The sequence below is a fragment of the Alligator sinensis genome, unplaced genomic scaffold (assembly GCF_000455745.1).
Source record: "Alligator sinensis unplaced genomic scaffold, ASM45574v1 scaffold752_1, whole genome shotgun sequence".
Taxonomy (NCBI): Eukaryota; Metazoa; Chordata; order Crocodylia; family Alligatoridae; genus Alligator; species Alligator sinensis.
Window position 1 is genome coordinate 2760586 of NW_005842000.1, and position 16072 is coordinate 2776657.

The window sequence follows — 16072 nt, forward strand, 5'->3', positions numbered from 1 at the left end:
AGCTTCCAGGTTGGAACTGTGTTTTGTTATTTCCCATCCATGTTTTTTAAACCTTAGGTCCTTTTGCATGAATTATTTGTCCTTGCTGGTGTTTCCAATAACTAATTTAGCATTAGCAGCACATGAAAACATGGCACAGATGTACCGTCTCAAATCAGTAAGGTTTGATTGGCTGATAAAACAGAGAAGGTTAAAAAAAAAAAATCAGAGAAAAATATAAATTGCAATCTGGCTGGATAAAAGGTTCAGACAGCACTTCTCAAAATGCAAAGGGAAAAAACAATCTGCATCATCTGCATAGGTGCTCCAAAAAATAGCCGAAGGGAACAGAAAAGCACACCCAGTCAAATGTGTACTTACAGTAAAATACATCCAGGTATAATGGCTGCTTGAAGCATGAGCACGAGAGAATCCCCTCTAGCTCAGATCCCTCTCAATCCTCATTAGTCTAACCATGACTTCCAATTATTCATTCATCAAGTAAAGGAAGGTTTCTGCATCCTTGCCATTTAAAGGCATCGTGTTTTTCATTCCATAAATGTTCTGAACGTAGGAGGAAAAACATCACAACCAACAGGTATGAACCCCGTTTTAAGCACACATACCTGCTTATTTTACTTTTTAATTCACGACTCTGTTGTTTCTAACCAAAATTTCTTCTAATTTGGGAAATGCACTCTCCTTATGGAAGATCATGCCCTGCTAAGGGTGAGTTTAAAAAAAATGGTTAGTCTGTGTTACCCAAATAAGGAACAAAGCTTATCAAGTTTGTCACATCACCTTTTTATGTCTTCACTATTGCAAACGTATACCAGTGGAATTTTATTGACTTCTAACCCAAATCCATCCTTAGGCTGAGGGGAAAAAATGCTAAATTACCAGAAAGAATTTTTTTCCCCCCTCAGAAAGTGTTAAGGGCTTAAAAATAAGAATTCTGTTATAAAAATACCTCCTCAACTATCACACTGCAAAAATAATAAGCCACAGAGAAGAAAAGTGGAGTAATAAAAAGGTGAAAGAGGCAGTGCAAAAATACTAGAATATTCACACCTATACGGTAGTGCAAGCTCCATTTACTTCAATGAATGCCACTTGGGCTCCGATCCCTGGTTCTTCTAAACGTCGCTAGACAAACATGTACGCCACAACGAGGATGTAAAAACTAGTTTTATTGATTTTATAACATCCACTAACATTTTAAAACGGGCATCATTTAAGTTAGCTGAAATGGATGCAACAGCTCCCAGAGAGTGAAAATGGCAAAAAGTCTCTTTCTCCAAGATTAAAATCAGCTCGCTGGACAGAAGGGGAATAGTAGGTTCATCCTCTCCATCTGAAACTCCAAGCATCAGACTGTACAGAACCAACAGAAATGTGTGAGTGCCCAAGAAGCACTGCTTAGACAACCACATGACAGAGGCTTTGGAGCAGAGACAGGAAACCATGAGTAAGTCCATCCATCCATCTGCACAGCCACTGAGGTATGTTCTACGAATAGGCAATGGTTTGTTGGGCACCACAGGAAAGTGAATCATCTTTTCCAGGAATACCTATTCTGGCATGGAGACACGGGGTGGCACACGTGTCCAGCTTAGTCTCCTCGGTGCGGGTACTGCTGCTGAGGATTTTCCAGGATCTGGGAGCACCTGGGAGGAGGCAGTTGCCAAGAACAACATTCAAGGCACCAAACCTCAAGCAGAAACTACAGAAGAGTAAGGTGATTGAAAACAAATATGAAATGAAACCCCCCTTTTATTGTAATTGAGGACAAGGCTGCTTCCATCCTTCCCTGCCAGTATGCAAGGGAGAAGAGAGATTTCTCAGGACCGTTGAGTTCTTAAAAAAGTGGACGGGGCTACAAAGCACCGCAAGCAATCCAGAGGTGGTGACCCAGGGAACTTAAGCGACCCTGCACTTTGCTTTGTTTCCACCTGAAAAGAGAATCCAATATCCTTTCCTGCTGGCCCTGTAGCCAGCTCTGACATGATGCCTCCGCTGCCTGTGGCATTATGACCAGAAGACCATTTGGGATAGATGCTTCCTCTTAGTATCAGCACGGCACAGTGGGCACTATGCAACCTAAGGAGACGAAGACAACACGCACGTATTATTTGCATTATGTTTCCTGTCAAGCTTGTAGCTAAACAGCGCTCTGCAAAGAAGGAAGTTTGTAGCGGTCTAAATACAAGTGGCAGCCAGGTCCGTAGTTTACCAGCCCTCAATATAACTTATCGCTTTAAAAAAAAAAAAAAAAATGCAGCCTTACCACACTACTCTTTCTCGGTAATGACCCAAGGAAGAAAAGGGAAATTCTCCTAATGAAGCAGCAACTAACCTGGCAGCAATGGTCTCAGAATAATTCAACTTTTGCAATCTCAACAAGGTTAAAGTACAGGAAGGAGGAAATACAAAACATGCAAGTAATATACAAATCTTCACTAGTAAAAAACAAATGCAATCGCAGCTGAATTTCCTGGGCTCTCACTTCCTCTTGTACGAGGCGAGACCAGATCCAGGGAAAGCAGCGTACCAGGAAGGAACCCCGTGAGTGAGCGACCTGACACAGGTGGCTGTGGCAGATCTAAGGTGCAACAGTTACGTGAACAAGGCTAAGCCATGGCGGCAAGACAAGTGGGAAAGCAGGACAGCTAGTGCACGCCTAGGCTATGTACAGGAGGGTCGCTTCTACCAGGAGAAATCACAAGTACGCATTTGGTTTTTCCCAGAGGAAACGTGCCCCCTCCAGACTATTTTACACCAGTCTTGAGGCATTGAAGAGTACCCAGTAGGCCACATGTTTAACAAAAACTACTGTGCGCACATTTGCATAGCGTGCCACCCTATCAAGGGGACCTGAAGGCCTTCACCGTATGCTGGAAATTCATGGGATATTTTTTGTCAGGTAGTTTTCTCCTGTTGTCACTGGTTTATTGTTCACGGTGTGAGCTGACAGTTCCACTGGTTAACCATCATCCTCCCTATCTTTAAAGCAACGTTCCAGTTATACGAACTGGGAAAGGACTAAGTATTTTCTAAAAACGAGTCATTGTGTTCTCCAAGACCAATTGTTAGTCACTTCCTTACTAAATACAGTAAAAGCAAAGACTGGTATGAATTAACTCATTAATGAGTATCCTAGTTAAGGCACAGAGATCAATTAGGTCCCTGGTCCAAATCAGCTCCAGTCAGCAGTGATATGCTACCATTACTCTTTGGTTTTGGTTTGCAGGCCAGACAAGATAAGCGGCGCGGGCATCAGTGTTCACTTTCAGGTGAGGAGGCGCGTATGCTACAAAACGCAAGTGTGGGAAGGAACAGAGTTAGCAGAGTAACCAACAACTGAGGAGGAGGAGGGTGGAATAACTGAGAGGTGACGTTTCCTGTAAAGATGGGAACATTTGTTTCCTTTTTGGGAACTTTCAAATCCCCGTCTGTGCTAGGCAGTGGGGTTCTCCATCTTCCTAGTGGTGGGTCTCTCAATCTTCTTGGCTGTTTGAGAGACTGAACATGGAACAGATCTTTCTTCCAGCTTACCAGAGCAGAAAACCCTCTATTCACCTGACCCTTTTCCAGAACAGCAAAACTGCAAGATACTCAATGACCTACCTATATCTGAATCCTACCATTAAGCAAGCTAGCCTGTGTGTATTATGCAACTTCCAGTGACTGCCAGACCTAAAGAAGCATGTCTTTACCTAAAAATAACTCCCCTATTCTAAGACTAGAAGAGACCACTGGATCTGAAAAGCTGAAAAAACAGAAATCAGGGTGGATCTTGGGATGGGCCTGAGAACAATGGGTGGGTTTCCTGGGAGGTTCCTAAGAGCTTATGAGGAAAGGCTGAAAGGACTAGGTTTATTTAGCTTGGAGAAGAGAAGGCTGATTGAATGGTGATTATAGAAAGGATGGAGGTAGGCCTCAAGATGCAGCAGAGGGAATTTAGGCTGGAGATGAGGAGGAGCTTTCTGACTATGAGAGTAGTCGGGCATTGCTACAGCCTGCCTAGAGAAGTTGTGGAATCTCCATCCGTGGGAACTTTCAAGAGCAGGCTGGACAGACACTTGGCTGGGATGGTTTAGTCGGGGATAATCCAGACTTGAAGCAGGTGGCTGGACTAGATGAACTTGTGAGGTCCCTTCCAGTCCTGTTTTCCTATGATCCCTCTGATCTTGTTACCTAGTCAGCTCCAAGAGCTTAGTAAGACACTTACTAGCAAGGTTCCTACTTCCTTCAAGGAAACCTGATGAATAAGATGTCCAGGAAAAGGCAGAGATGGATTCCTCTTTCTTGGGGAGCTGCTATTAGGACATCAGCAAAGATAATTTTTAGAAAAGTCCAAACAGCCAAAAATAAAAGTTTCATTTTAGAAGTGCGTGAGCTGCAGAAAGGCAGACAAGGTTCCTTGGGTGAATTTGATATCTTTTATTAGACCAACCCAAATGGTTGGAGAATAGTTATTAAGCAAGCTTTCGGGTTCAAAAACCCTTCGTCAGGCTCAGGAAGCTGCAGCAGTTGGTGTGTGCTCTTCCTGGAGCTGCAGAAACGCAGACACGTGCAGTGACTCCAGAATGGGGAAGTGGGGTACGAGCGGGAAGCTCCGAGTGGGAAGGAGCCAAGGTTTTATCAATGACTGGAAAACATGAGGATGCAGAGTTACTGTCATAGAGGTAAAGCCCTCCAACCTCAGCGCCTGATCTGGGGTAATTCTGCTGAATGGACCACATGGCTCCGCTCTAACGTGCACCACTGAATCGGCGTGCTCCTCAGGTCTGGCTGCGCAAGGGAGCGGGTTCTGCAGGCTCCATCCACAGCAGCTGGTGGCTTTCGTGTGTCTTCTTGACTTACTCGATATCATGCTTTTGAGGGAGTGGATACCGGATCTGAAGAGCCTCTGAAATCCGTGCGTCTCCGTCTGGACTTCTGTACAACTCCACAACTTCCTTGGAACGAGTCTGTCAGCATCATACTGCTCACTGGGGTTGCTAGGTGTCACCGTATTTTGATCAAGGGGTGTCGTGAATGGAATGCAATGATCGGTGCTCCCATTCCAGATGCAGCTCCAACCTTATTGAACATAAGCACCACCACCACTCAAGCAAAACCCCGCAGAGTCTCTAACGGTATTCTTACAAAGGCCTCCTTAATGATGCACGATGATGCAGGTGATCAGGCGTCATCATGGCACCAGGGGCTGCAGATTCAACCGGCATGGTCTCCTGTGGCTTGATGACAGCTCCCCAAACCGGAGATGTTTCCTTAGGCTTCTACACCTTTTCAATCCTCTTCTGTATATTCACGCCATAGGCCTTCACCAGTTCCCTTTTACAGTGGTGCTTTCCTCAGTACTCTGTCACTCCCCGCCACCTTCAAGCTGCTGCTTTTCTTACCTTACTTTTGCCCTGCTGAGGTATCCTTGCATTTGTTTTGCAAACGGCACTGGTCTGGGTTTGTTTCGCTCCTTTAGTCTACCTCGTTTTCCGACAGTCCACAGCTATCTCCGTTCTTTTGCCTACCACAGGAGCTTCCAGGAGTTTTGTGCCTTGTTGCACGGGTGCACGTTTCGCTTACAGCGTTCGTTTACCGAGAAGGAGAGATGACACTGGTCGTGCCAAGGCAGCTTTTCGGGCCTGCAATAGGAACAGTGAAATCTGAGTTCTATGTGGGATCTTTCACACTTAACCAATGTATTTCAGTGCCCTCTTCCTGACAGACACTGCTTCTCTGGCACATGAAAGAACTGGCATGGATGAAAAGATGAATTCATTTCCCAACACCTGCTTGTAGACCCTGGTGTGTTGCTTCATGGTGGGATGTCTCTTCCTTTTCTGTTGTCTTTGCAGCTGCCCGGCCCAGAGCATCTCTGATAAATCACCCTCATCCTTCCCCCTGCCCCAAATGCCCGGAATCTGAACTTCATTTTTTTGTGGATGGAGCCAGAGATTCCCCTGGGCAAACTGCTTTTGGCCACTGCCCAGAGTTGCCCACCAAAGGAAGTCCAGGATATTGCCAAGGATGCTCTGCAATACTATTTTCATTATTTCATTCAAGGGATAATCAGCTTCAGTCAAGCTGGAGATCTAAGCCAGATAAGCAGAGCAGGTAGAAGCACAAAGTTGCCTCACAACAGACTTTCAATGAAAGAATGAAATGTAATTCAGCATTAAACATGGTTGAGATGAATGGAAAAGCTTTGTCAAACTGAGCTTGCTACTTCTAGGTGCCTTGGGAGACAGCAACAGTTGGAAAAGGCTCAGGCAGGTCTTTAAGCTGTTATCCTCTTGTCCAGCCTGTGGCATAAGTCAGCCTGCAGAGAGGGAAGATGAAGGGAAGGGAAGAGGAATAGAGTCCTGAAGGGAAGCTGTACCTGCTGCTGCTTGTGGCATATATATTCTGCTGGGAAGCAGGGGATGCTGTCCCCACAACTGGCTTCTTGTGCAAGCACAAAAATCAGCAGAGGTTTGAAAAAAACAAAAAATCAAAATAAATAAGCAAAGGCAGCCTTTAAAAGCTGCTCCCGGCATGGTTGCAGCAAATGCAGGTCCATAGAGAGGGTTTAAAAGGCACAGCATTCCCAGATCTGCATGCAGAGCACTGGAAACTTCTTGGAAAAAAGACAGTGAGAAAGGGGAGAGATCGACTAAGTGGCAGTAACTCAGTCTCGGAAGTTCATTCATGCTTCCACTGCACTCCCAAAAGACTAAAGGTGTGCGCACCACGTTACAGAAGCGACCTGGATATAACTTTTGTTATATTGTATACTTTAATCCACATAAGAGCTTGTGCTTCAGTTCCTCATCTATAAAACCTGTGGGAATACATAACGTAACAAAAGACTGTCTGTCCATTGCTGCTATTTTACAGCGGGTGGAGTAATTGGACATTTTTTTTTTTTAAACCATTCTTTTCTAGTGGCAGAGGGCAAACTCTCCACCCCGGGCTTCTGTACCTACCCCACTATGGCTCTGTATCACGGGACAATGTATGCAAAGTGTCTGAGCTGGTAGATGCTCTTATGTCACCGGCTCCTTTCAACAGCTCTGCTTTATGTGATCCAGGTTTGCTGTTCTGGCTGCAGCAGAAGGAGGAAATCTTGCTCTGGGTTTTTCTTGGCATCTCCCTCTTGGAAGCAGCTGTATGCAATTACATATTAAAGAGCACATTTGCAATGCAATACAGAACATTACACATACATCCAACTCTTTGAGGAATTGACCACCTGGTATTCCCAGCCTGCCAGAAAAAAAATCACTACTTCCCCTTTCCAGTTTTTTAAGTCACGTCCCTCCATAACATGTTTTTGACATCCATACTCACCAAATCATCATCTGCATTAGAATTTTCCAATGGGCATAGCTCCCTTTGGGCTAAACTTTACCGAGATAACAGGACTTGACTGGCTTCTGGCCCCTCTCGCCCACCTTAAGCTTCCCAACAAGTTAAGGTGTACAGTAGACATCTGTCTTGTTATTTCTCGGGTCCCCCCACCAGGCTGTCTGCAGCCACCTGCTGCCTCTTGTCTGATCCTTTGATTGTACGCTGTTTTATTCTGCATCTGCGCCACACGTAGCAAGCACAGTGAGATCCTGGCCCATGGCTGGGGGCTGCTAGGCACTACTGCAGTACAAATAAATACGAATGTCTAAAACCCCAGAAGAACAGTCCTTCCCAACCTGGGGGGCAGCTGACTGCTTCCACCGGAGTTCCACCGTTTTCTGCTTTGGCACTCGCGCTCTCCAAGTCCAGAGGGCTCCTTGCCCCTTGCTGCTGCAGCTTCTTCTCTCCTTCACCGCAGCTTGTTCCAGTCAGATCTCTACACAACTGCCTGAACTGCTCTTTGTGATGGGGCCGTATAAACATGTGGAACCCTGCCAAAGAAAAAGCCAAGCACGCATGGAATGAACTGGCTTACTGTGGCAGAGTCACTACTCTGCAAAAAGAGGGTCACCTGTTCTGCACTGCCCCCAGAGCACCCCAAAGGTTTGGGGAATAGCTGAGGATTTCTCAGAGAGAGTGATACTCAAGACTTTTTGCCTTGACAGAAGGAAAGGATCTGTTTTGACAAAAGACCTCAGCGTGCCTGAAATGTATGCTTTCATCACCTCCAAGTGACCCTAGATCCATCTCACCCTCCATGGGGCACTGCTGTAATGATGCCAAGCAGGCCTAGTGCCCTAAAAAGGCTGTCTACAAAAGAAAACCTCTTGGTATCATTTGTCGGCTGGAGAAAAAATGATCAGTTTCTAAAGGGTAATTTTGAGTAAGAAGGAAAAATAAAGAGCATTAAATCATGATCAGATGTCTTAAATGCACCCATATAAAGGCCAATGAGGGAAACTGCCTGTTCCTAGAAGTAGAGACTATTCTAAGGACTTTGCACCAGGTACAGGCAATCAGTGGCCATGAAGAGAAGTTTGAGAGTCTCCCCAATACCCCTCAGTGCCTGTTCTAAAGAGCAAACAGGACAAAAGTTACACAACACAATCGTATGAATAAAATCAGCACTCCTGAAGGCGCACAGCTGCAGAGGATGCTACCCATTCTAGGCGTCTGCAAGGACAAATTCTAATCAGGACAAGTGGAAACAATATCCAACTTTGAAATCACCTGGATTTGCTAAGGATTTTATGCACTGGGCTCCATTTGTCTGGTGTACTGAACACTGAGACTAGAGATGCAATGAGTTATGCAAGTGCTAAGTTCATACGAAAGGATTTGTGAACCAATGACAGCTTCCCGTGTATATCTGATATACAGGAGGAATCAGCATCCTCGCCCCTTTTCTAAATCAAACAAAAATGTACATCGAATACTTGCTTTGCAAGAGGTAGAAGAGCTCTGGCTTTTCGGTGGTGATGGCAGCTATCACTGCCACCATGGCATCGTAGTTGTCCGTCTTTTTGTACGTGCACAACGCAGCAAAGAAGCTGTTGTAATCGTTTTTGTCCAAAGACTTCTTCACATCACTCAGGTACGTGGTTTTGAGAAGCTGGTGGCGGCTCTCCTGCAGAGAACCTGACCCCTTTCCAGCCACCTCACTTTGGACGCGGATGTGATTTTCTCCTGAGAGACAGAGAACATCTGTGAACAGGACTTTGGGAAGAACACATTAGAATCTATAAGGGAGACTAAGAGGTTGGCCCTTCAGACCCATTTCCTTATTTTAGACATTTGGTAAACTAAAAATCTACCAGATGGTCACTAAGAAATCGGAAAAAGCTACAGCAGGTAAAACGCGCAAAGGCCATTGCTAGAACAAAGTCTGGTGCTATCTGAAAAGGGACCAGGTAGCAGTGCTACAAAAAGCTGTGCTAACAAACTGCTGCTGGCTTGCCAAAGAAGCACACAGAGAAAGCCCAGTTTTAAAAAGTGAGGGTTTACCACGATTCCAGAAACAAAGGGAGGCTAGCATAACATCCAAAGGGAATAATCACTTGGAAATAAAAAAGCACGCATCAGATGCAACAGAGAGCACAAAAGTTGATTAAGGTCAAAGTAGCTAGTAGCATTTTTTACATGACAAAATTAAGTCCATTTTGCATTCTGGTGCAGTCCGGAGGGGTGCTTTCTGATAACTGGCCACTGACTTCCAAAGGGAATCGTCTCCGAAAAGGAAAGGACCCAAGTTAGCACCCCCAGGAATATCAGAGCTGTCAGCATGTGGAAACAGGGTGGGAGTTTTGTAACCAGTGATTTTTAGTGCACCGTGCATCACAGGATCAACTGGCACCCTCAGAGGAAGCATTCTCCTTCGGGAGCATCCTACAGAGATCATTTCTACTTTTGTCTATTTTTTCTAAGTCTTTGAAGTCAAATTTGCATAAAAGTTAAATCCAAGTCATTAATGGTTCTGCTGTTCCCCTCTGGTTTCCGTTTGTAATGCATCCGAGACATCTCACACTCCCACAGTATCCCATGGCACAGACAAATGGACACCGAGAGCAGTTTCAAAAGGGCAAAGGAATGGCAGCTTCATGCCACGCTGCAGCCATTATCGTGCAATAACCTGTGCATGAGCCTGAAATGATACCAGTGTAACCAAACCACTCCAGCTTGAACCCTGCTTCATCCAGGTTTAGGCTGCTATTCAGCTCACTTGGATCACTACAGGCTCATGCACACATAGCAGTCAGGGCATAACAGATGCTGCATGTTCTAGGAACTCTGAACTCAGGTCAGCATTAAGCATCAGGAGATAATGCTCTAATAAGAAACCCCCAGATAATCTTGATTTCATGTACACATCCCTGAAAACAAGGGAGAGAGAAAGTAGGCCAAGAGAAACAGCTTCACTCAGAAATGAGAAACTTTCAAAGCTTCCTGTGAAACATCACCTGCTCTAGAATTCTGCAGAAAATGAAATCTGAACTCCTTATGGGAACGGCCAGTTAGAGGCAGTTCAAAAAAGCAGCAATTGCTCCGAATGAACTAAGGCTACAGATTATGAAGCTATTAATTTCTCGATGACAGATGCAAGAAAATCCTAGCAGTTCTCAGGAATAGCAATTTAGTCATGGCTCAAGTGGATCACTGGCTTTTACAAATAAATACTGGAGAAAATTAGATCAGACGCACGTGTTTTTTTTGCATGGATTACTGAAGATACATTTCCTGATTTGTGTTCCTGAGAAATGAGCATCTCCATTTTTGCTAGATGCAAGCTACTAAAATACAAAGTCTTCTCATCACCTCCTTCACTGGATCAACGCTGGCTTCATTTCCCTCACCCTGCTTAAACTGTTCCCTTCTGGAAACCCTAGAAAAACAGACAGGCCCTGCTTTGCGGCCGAACACGCTGGAATAAGACCACTGATCATCATTTCCCCAGATGGAGGGCAGCAGGTTGAAAGCCTAGCTCAGTCTTCCAGCTTGTGGTGATTACACTGGTATTTGTGCATGCCTGGGTTTAAATCGTGAGCTTCTACGTTTCATTTCATGTGGTATTTTCAAACTTGTGGGCTCTGGAACTAGTTGACTTGTTATAGTGCTTAGCAGCGCTGGTCACGGACCAGGGGCCCCACTGTGCTAGGTGCTGTACAAACACTGGCAAAGGCAGCCCCTGCCCCCCCAGAAGCTGATATTCAGACAAGAGACTACACGTAGACAGAGACTAGCCAGGGAGCACGGCTGAATAACAAGACGGCAAACCTGCAATTGCTCGGGAAAGTGTATTTGTGCTGATCAGCCCAGAAGTCAAGTGGGATCCTCCTTGGTTCAAGTGCAGCTCCGAGCTGAGCTGGCTGGATGAACCCTCCGAGGATGCTGTTTTCTCCTGGCACTGTTTTCCCTCTGTAAAATCAAATGAGTCAGTGAACAATGGTGGGGTGGAATTTAGCTCACGCAGCTGGGAGAAACCTGGGATCTCTTAAGTATTTCACTCCTCACACTGGAAGGTATTGCCCAGACGACCTGGAGGTACAGGTGTGCTTTTCTGGTGAAGAAAGGATTACTAACAACGCCATTCCCATCTTCCTACAGTCATACATCTTTACTGTTTCCAGATGACATGAGTATACCTCCACCTGTCACACTGATAACGCAAAAGTACTGGGCCAACAGGCAAGGCAAGCAGGAGTAAAAAGGATCTACGGGCTAGATCAAGGATTTGTCATCACCCCTGGCCAGCTGTGCAGCATTCAGTGCTCAGGGATCAATCTGCGGGAATGAGAAAGCAGGGTGGCACGTAAGCAAACTATACACTTTTAAAAATAAGGATGCAGAGGGAAAACCCAGGTGCTCTCTAACCCACAAAAGCAACATGACCTCACATTCGGGAGAACTGATACTCCAGCTGGTCAACACACAATAGGTAGTCAACCAAAGAGCTATTATTAATAAGTTAGCAGGACTAATTCCGAACGGCTTAGGGTCTGATTATCAGAACTGCTTGGCTCTTGTAGTTTCTACTGCCTCGGTGCTGGCATCCAACACCTACAAGGAAAAATTAGTCCATAACTCCATTAGGATTGTTTACCCATTTTAGGCCTAAAATGGCCCACTAGGAAGGGATATGACTTTTCTTTAACTTCAGATGGAAGATATACTTCAGCCTCTGAAGACTGAAAACATAACACACCCTCTCAGCATTGTATAAGCTATAATGGACACTTGACTTCATCTAAAATAAAAGGTACTACGCACAGGCATTGCCATACGCAGCTGCATTTGTACTGGGGAAGAACAAATCTTCTCGACCAACCTGTCCACAATGGCTGGATTTTAACATCCGCACTTCCTAGCTGTCATTTCCGCCAGCAGCATTACATAATAACACGCTCCTCAGACTCCATCACTTGGATCTCTAGAAGGGACGGCGGTGCTGTTCTGTTGATTTGTTAGCAATGGCCCCTTGCAAAAGCTGATGGAACAAACTCTATCAAAGCGATCAGCTGTGTGGCTGCCGCTGGACCCAGCTCCTCACCTGCTTCCTTGGCCATCATCTCTCTCTCCCCTCGTTGGAGGCTGTGCTCGGGTTTGTAGCCACAACCTTCTCCAGTCAGGCTACGGCAGGCTTCGTCAAACTGCTTTTTGTGATGAGGTCGGACAAACTGGTAAAATTCTTGCATTAAAGAAAAAGGGCAGGTCAGTTCAGACGTGCAGTTCATACATCCCAATAGTTACTACATTCCAGAGGCCAGTGCTGGGCAGACTCCCATGTTAGAAAAGAGGTAAAGCTTTCAAAAATGCCCACGTGGCCGTGGAGCCTACGTTGCATTTTCAAACCCAGCTCAGGTGGGTAGTACCCAAGTCTCGGTGAAACTCGAGGAGACTCCAGAGAACAATTTTACGAGGTACCTCAAGTCTGTTTCCTATCATCACAAACATTAGCAACCAAGGAAATCACCATGTCAGTCAGCCAGGAAGATGCACGTCGGCTCCACACACATTCTAGATCCACCGGTATCCTCCCCCAGCCGTCACAACCCCAGCGTCCACGCTTTCAGTTCTAAGACAGAACCACCCCAGAGGCGCACATAGATCTCCTCGCGGTTACACGCCAGCCTAGCTCCAACCCCAAGACGACTCGGTGACATTTCTCACGTTATCACTCCATACTTGCATTAGCTATATGATCAAAGCACGAGTTCTCTAAAAATGTTAATTGTTTAATTTGGCGCATCCATGTCAGGGAGCACTTGCTTTTGCAATGCAATAGCCCTTTCTAAAGGACAACAGCTATGTCCCACAGGATGCATTTAGAGAACCATCATACCTCGCAACAGCATATGCTTTCTCTGGTCTTCCAAAAAAACACCACTCATCTGAGATAACATGGTGCTGAAGTCATCAGTCATTTTATACTGCTTCAGAGCCTCTGAGAAGACATCATAGTTTAGCTGGCTTAGTGATTCCTTCACTGTCGCAATGAATGACGTAGCTCTGGTCTTCTTCGGCTCAGTTGGAACGGTCATCTTTCCACTGTCAGCTTGCTGGAAAGAAACCAACACTGATCAGTAAATGGGAGACATTTGGAGAGATGTTCTTATGTTAATTAAGATGGGATTACTTTCTCCCTCAACTTCCCCCATCACCAAACAAACTTTATTTCACCTTGTCACCTTGCACAGGTGTAACATGTCCACAACACACAATGATGAGATGAACTAAATGACCCGAGAACCTTTACAACCATAAGTTTCTATGATTCATAGTTTCCTAGTTGGTCGGGTCGGAAGGGACCTGAGATCATCTAGTCCGACCCCCTGCCGTAGCAGGAAAGAGTACTGGGGTCGAACGACCCCGGCCAGATGTTCGTCCAGCCTTTTTTTAAAGACCCCCAGGGTAGGAGCCAGCACCACTTCTTTTGGAAGTTGGTTCCAGGTCCTAGCCGCCCTGACAGTGAGATAGCGCTTCTTAATGTCTAGCCTGAAACTACCCTCCACTAGCTTGTGTCCGTTTTTTCTTGTAACTCCTGGGAGTGCTCAGGGGAACAGGGACTCTCCCAATGCCTGCTGGTCCCCCTTGACTAGTTTGTAGGCTGCCACTAGATCCCCCTCAGCCTTCTCTTGTGGAGGCTGAACGGGTTCAGGTCCCGTAGCCTCTCCTCGTAGGGCCTGCCCTGCTGACCCCTGACCATGCGGGTGACCTCCTCTGGACCCTCTCCATGCTGGCCACATCCCTCCTGAAGTGCGGCGCCCAGAATGCTGAACATGATTCAGTGAACATGAGCTAACTGCATGCCATGAAACACAACCATGTGCTACCTGGTGATCATTTCATGCCACTTTAAGCAATTGTGGTCAGCCAGAAATGCACATCACTCTTGCATTACTTTCTGGAAAGGCAAGCAGATGTGCCTGCCTGCTGGAAATTCAAAATTCCGTGAAAGACCAAAATGACTTGTGCATAGGTTCAGCCAAACGGCTATGAACTGAAAAACCCACACATGCTTTGTGGGAAAACCAGAAAAGAGGATTAACTCTGGCTTTAATTTTTTTTTCCCTTCAATCACAAAAAACCCCTCAGCCATCTGAAAAAATTCCAAACGACCTATTATAGAATTAGCTGCTTTCACAAGGGGTTGTGATAACTGGTTCTGAATCACCATGTGCTCACACAGTCTAAACAAAGTGCCTCTACTGTATTTAATATACTCTTACTAAACATGCCTTTCCCTATGTATATTGTAATCTATCCTTAGGGCAAGAAGCAGTGATCTGGGGAATTCCAACACCACCCCATTGTATATGATTTCCCAGACTATTATTACATTCAGCCCTAAAACATGCAGTTTGTATCATCACCGAGGGTCCTTTACAGGTTTAGAAGTACAACTGTTCCATCAAGAAAGAGGGTGGGGAGGGGGCTGTCTACTCCATACTGCTTTACAGAAAGGCCAAGTGATTAGTTTTCCAAGAAGGGCAGCCAGGTGCCGTTTCACAACTACATGCTAAGGAGGCTTCTTAACAGAGGAGTCTTGCATCACACCTTGAGGGCTACAAGGCTGAATCATCCTAATACCGCGTAGCAGTAAAATTTACCGGGGAGGGCTCCGTGCCGAGAACACGGTTGCTATTAGACGCAGCATCGCTGAACACAGCTGCTGCCTGACAGTAGAGCTGCTGTTCCATGTAAGGCTTTGAAGACAAGGACTTGAAACGGCTCTCGTAGCACATGCAGCCATCACGTGGGTTAGTCAGACCTCACAGGCAGACCGGCAGCTGCACAACGACTCAGCCGTAGTTCCCAAGTCATCATCAGAGTCAGCCTGGGGTCTGCTGTAACAGCTCAGCCCAGAGGTGACATGGGCATGGCTCACCGTGGCCCACACCTATGATGTTAAGATGTAATCTCCTGGCAATAAACTGGTCAGAGCTGCTACATAAGCCTCCATGCCACTTTGGCACTGGGAGGGAAGTTTACCAACTCAGTAGGTAGTTGCAAATGTGGGAAGGACTTCCAGATACTGTGCTCTGTGTATTGGCCCTACCCAAGCCTGTTCTTGGTTGAACCAGTACTATACATGATGGAGTTACATTAGGTGGAGCTGGGTGTCAGCACTGTAGTGGTGGTTGTACTATCGGTCTTAATTTGACCCATTTGTATATACACATTAGGAAACAATCTAATTAGTTACGACCTCACTCACCACATACTTCCTACTTCTGCAAAATCAGGCAGGGGATCTACAGACAAGAGTGTCCTTCTCACCTTCAGCACTGTCCGTGGGGCCATGCTATTAATGACCGTTTCATAATGCACGTGTCTACGGGACAGATTAAGAGCTGCCTTAATGATGAAGTGTCTCACCTTTTTGGCTTTGAAATCGTAACATCCTTCTGATGTCATTTTAAAACACAATTTCTCAAGTTTCTTTGAATTTAAAAATTGAAGAATAAAAAGTCATCCCATGGAACCATATTGTCCCCTCACGAGTCATGAGCAGGGCACAGGCCTTCAGCTCACCAGCACAGTTCTCAGCTATTTATGCTAGTGGCATAGCTGGCAACAGCAGAAGGCTGTTGTCTTCTTCTCTAGCAAGCTCTTGGAAGGACAGCAAAGGAGGTGCAGAGACTAAGAGTAATTCCAGGTTCTGAAGGGGATAACAAAGTCTCCTTCCCTTGGTTTTTCCCTA

The 16072-nt window shown here is 45.7% G+C and overlaps 2 protein-coding genes across 7 annotated transcripts in view; one reads left to right on the forward strand and one right to left on the reverse strand.

The window, feature by feature from the left end:
• The window catches only part of ARFRP1 (ADP ribosylation factor related protein 1), a 125771-nt gene that overhangs the window by 59664 nt on the left and 50035 nt on the right, over positions 1-16072 (forward strand). The window lies entirely within an intron of this gene.
• RTEL1 (regulator of telomere elongation helicase 1) overlaps positions 1155-16072 on the reverse strand; it is a 67324-nt gene continuing 52406 nt past the window's right edge. For 3 of the 6 annotated variants that reach the window (XM_006021666.3, XM_025201700.1, XM_025201702.1), the window contains 7 exons: positions 13211-13427; positions 12419-12556; positions 11146-11286; positions 8815-9060; positions 7671-7865; positions 6951-7130; positions 1155-2079 (listed from right to left, as the gene is read on the reverse strand). In XM_006021666.3, the coding sequence (XP_006021728.1) occupies positions 6955-7130; positions 7671-7865; positions 8815-9060; positions 11146-11286; positions 12419-12556; positions 13211-13427 (1113 nt within the window). In that variant the 3' untranslated portion in view covers positions 1155-2079; positions 6951-6954. Of the gene's footprint in view, positions 2080-5387; positions 6305-6950; positions 7131-7670; positions 7866-8814; positions 9061-11145; positions 11287-12418; positions 12557-13210; positions 13428-16072 lie in introns of all 6 variants that reach the window. The other 3 variants (XR_003093577.1, XR_003093576.1, XM_025201701.1) reach the window with 3 other exon arrangements.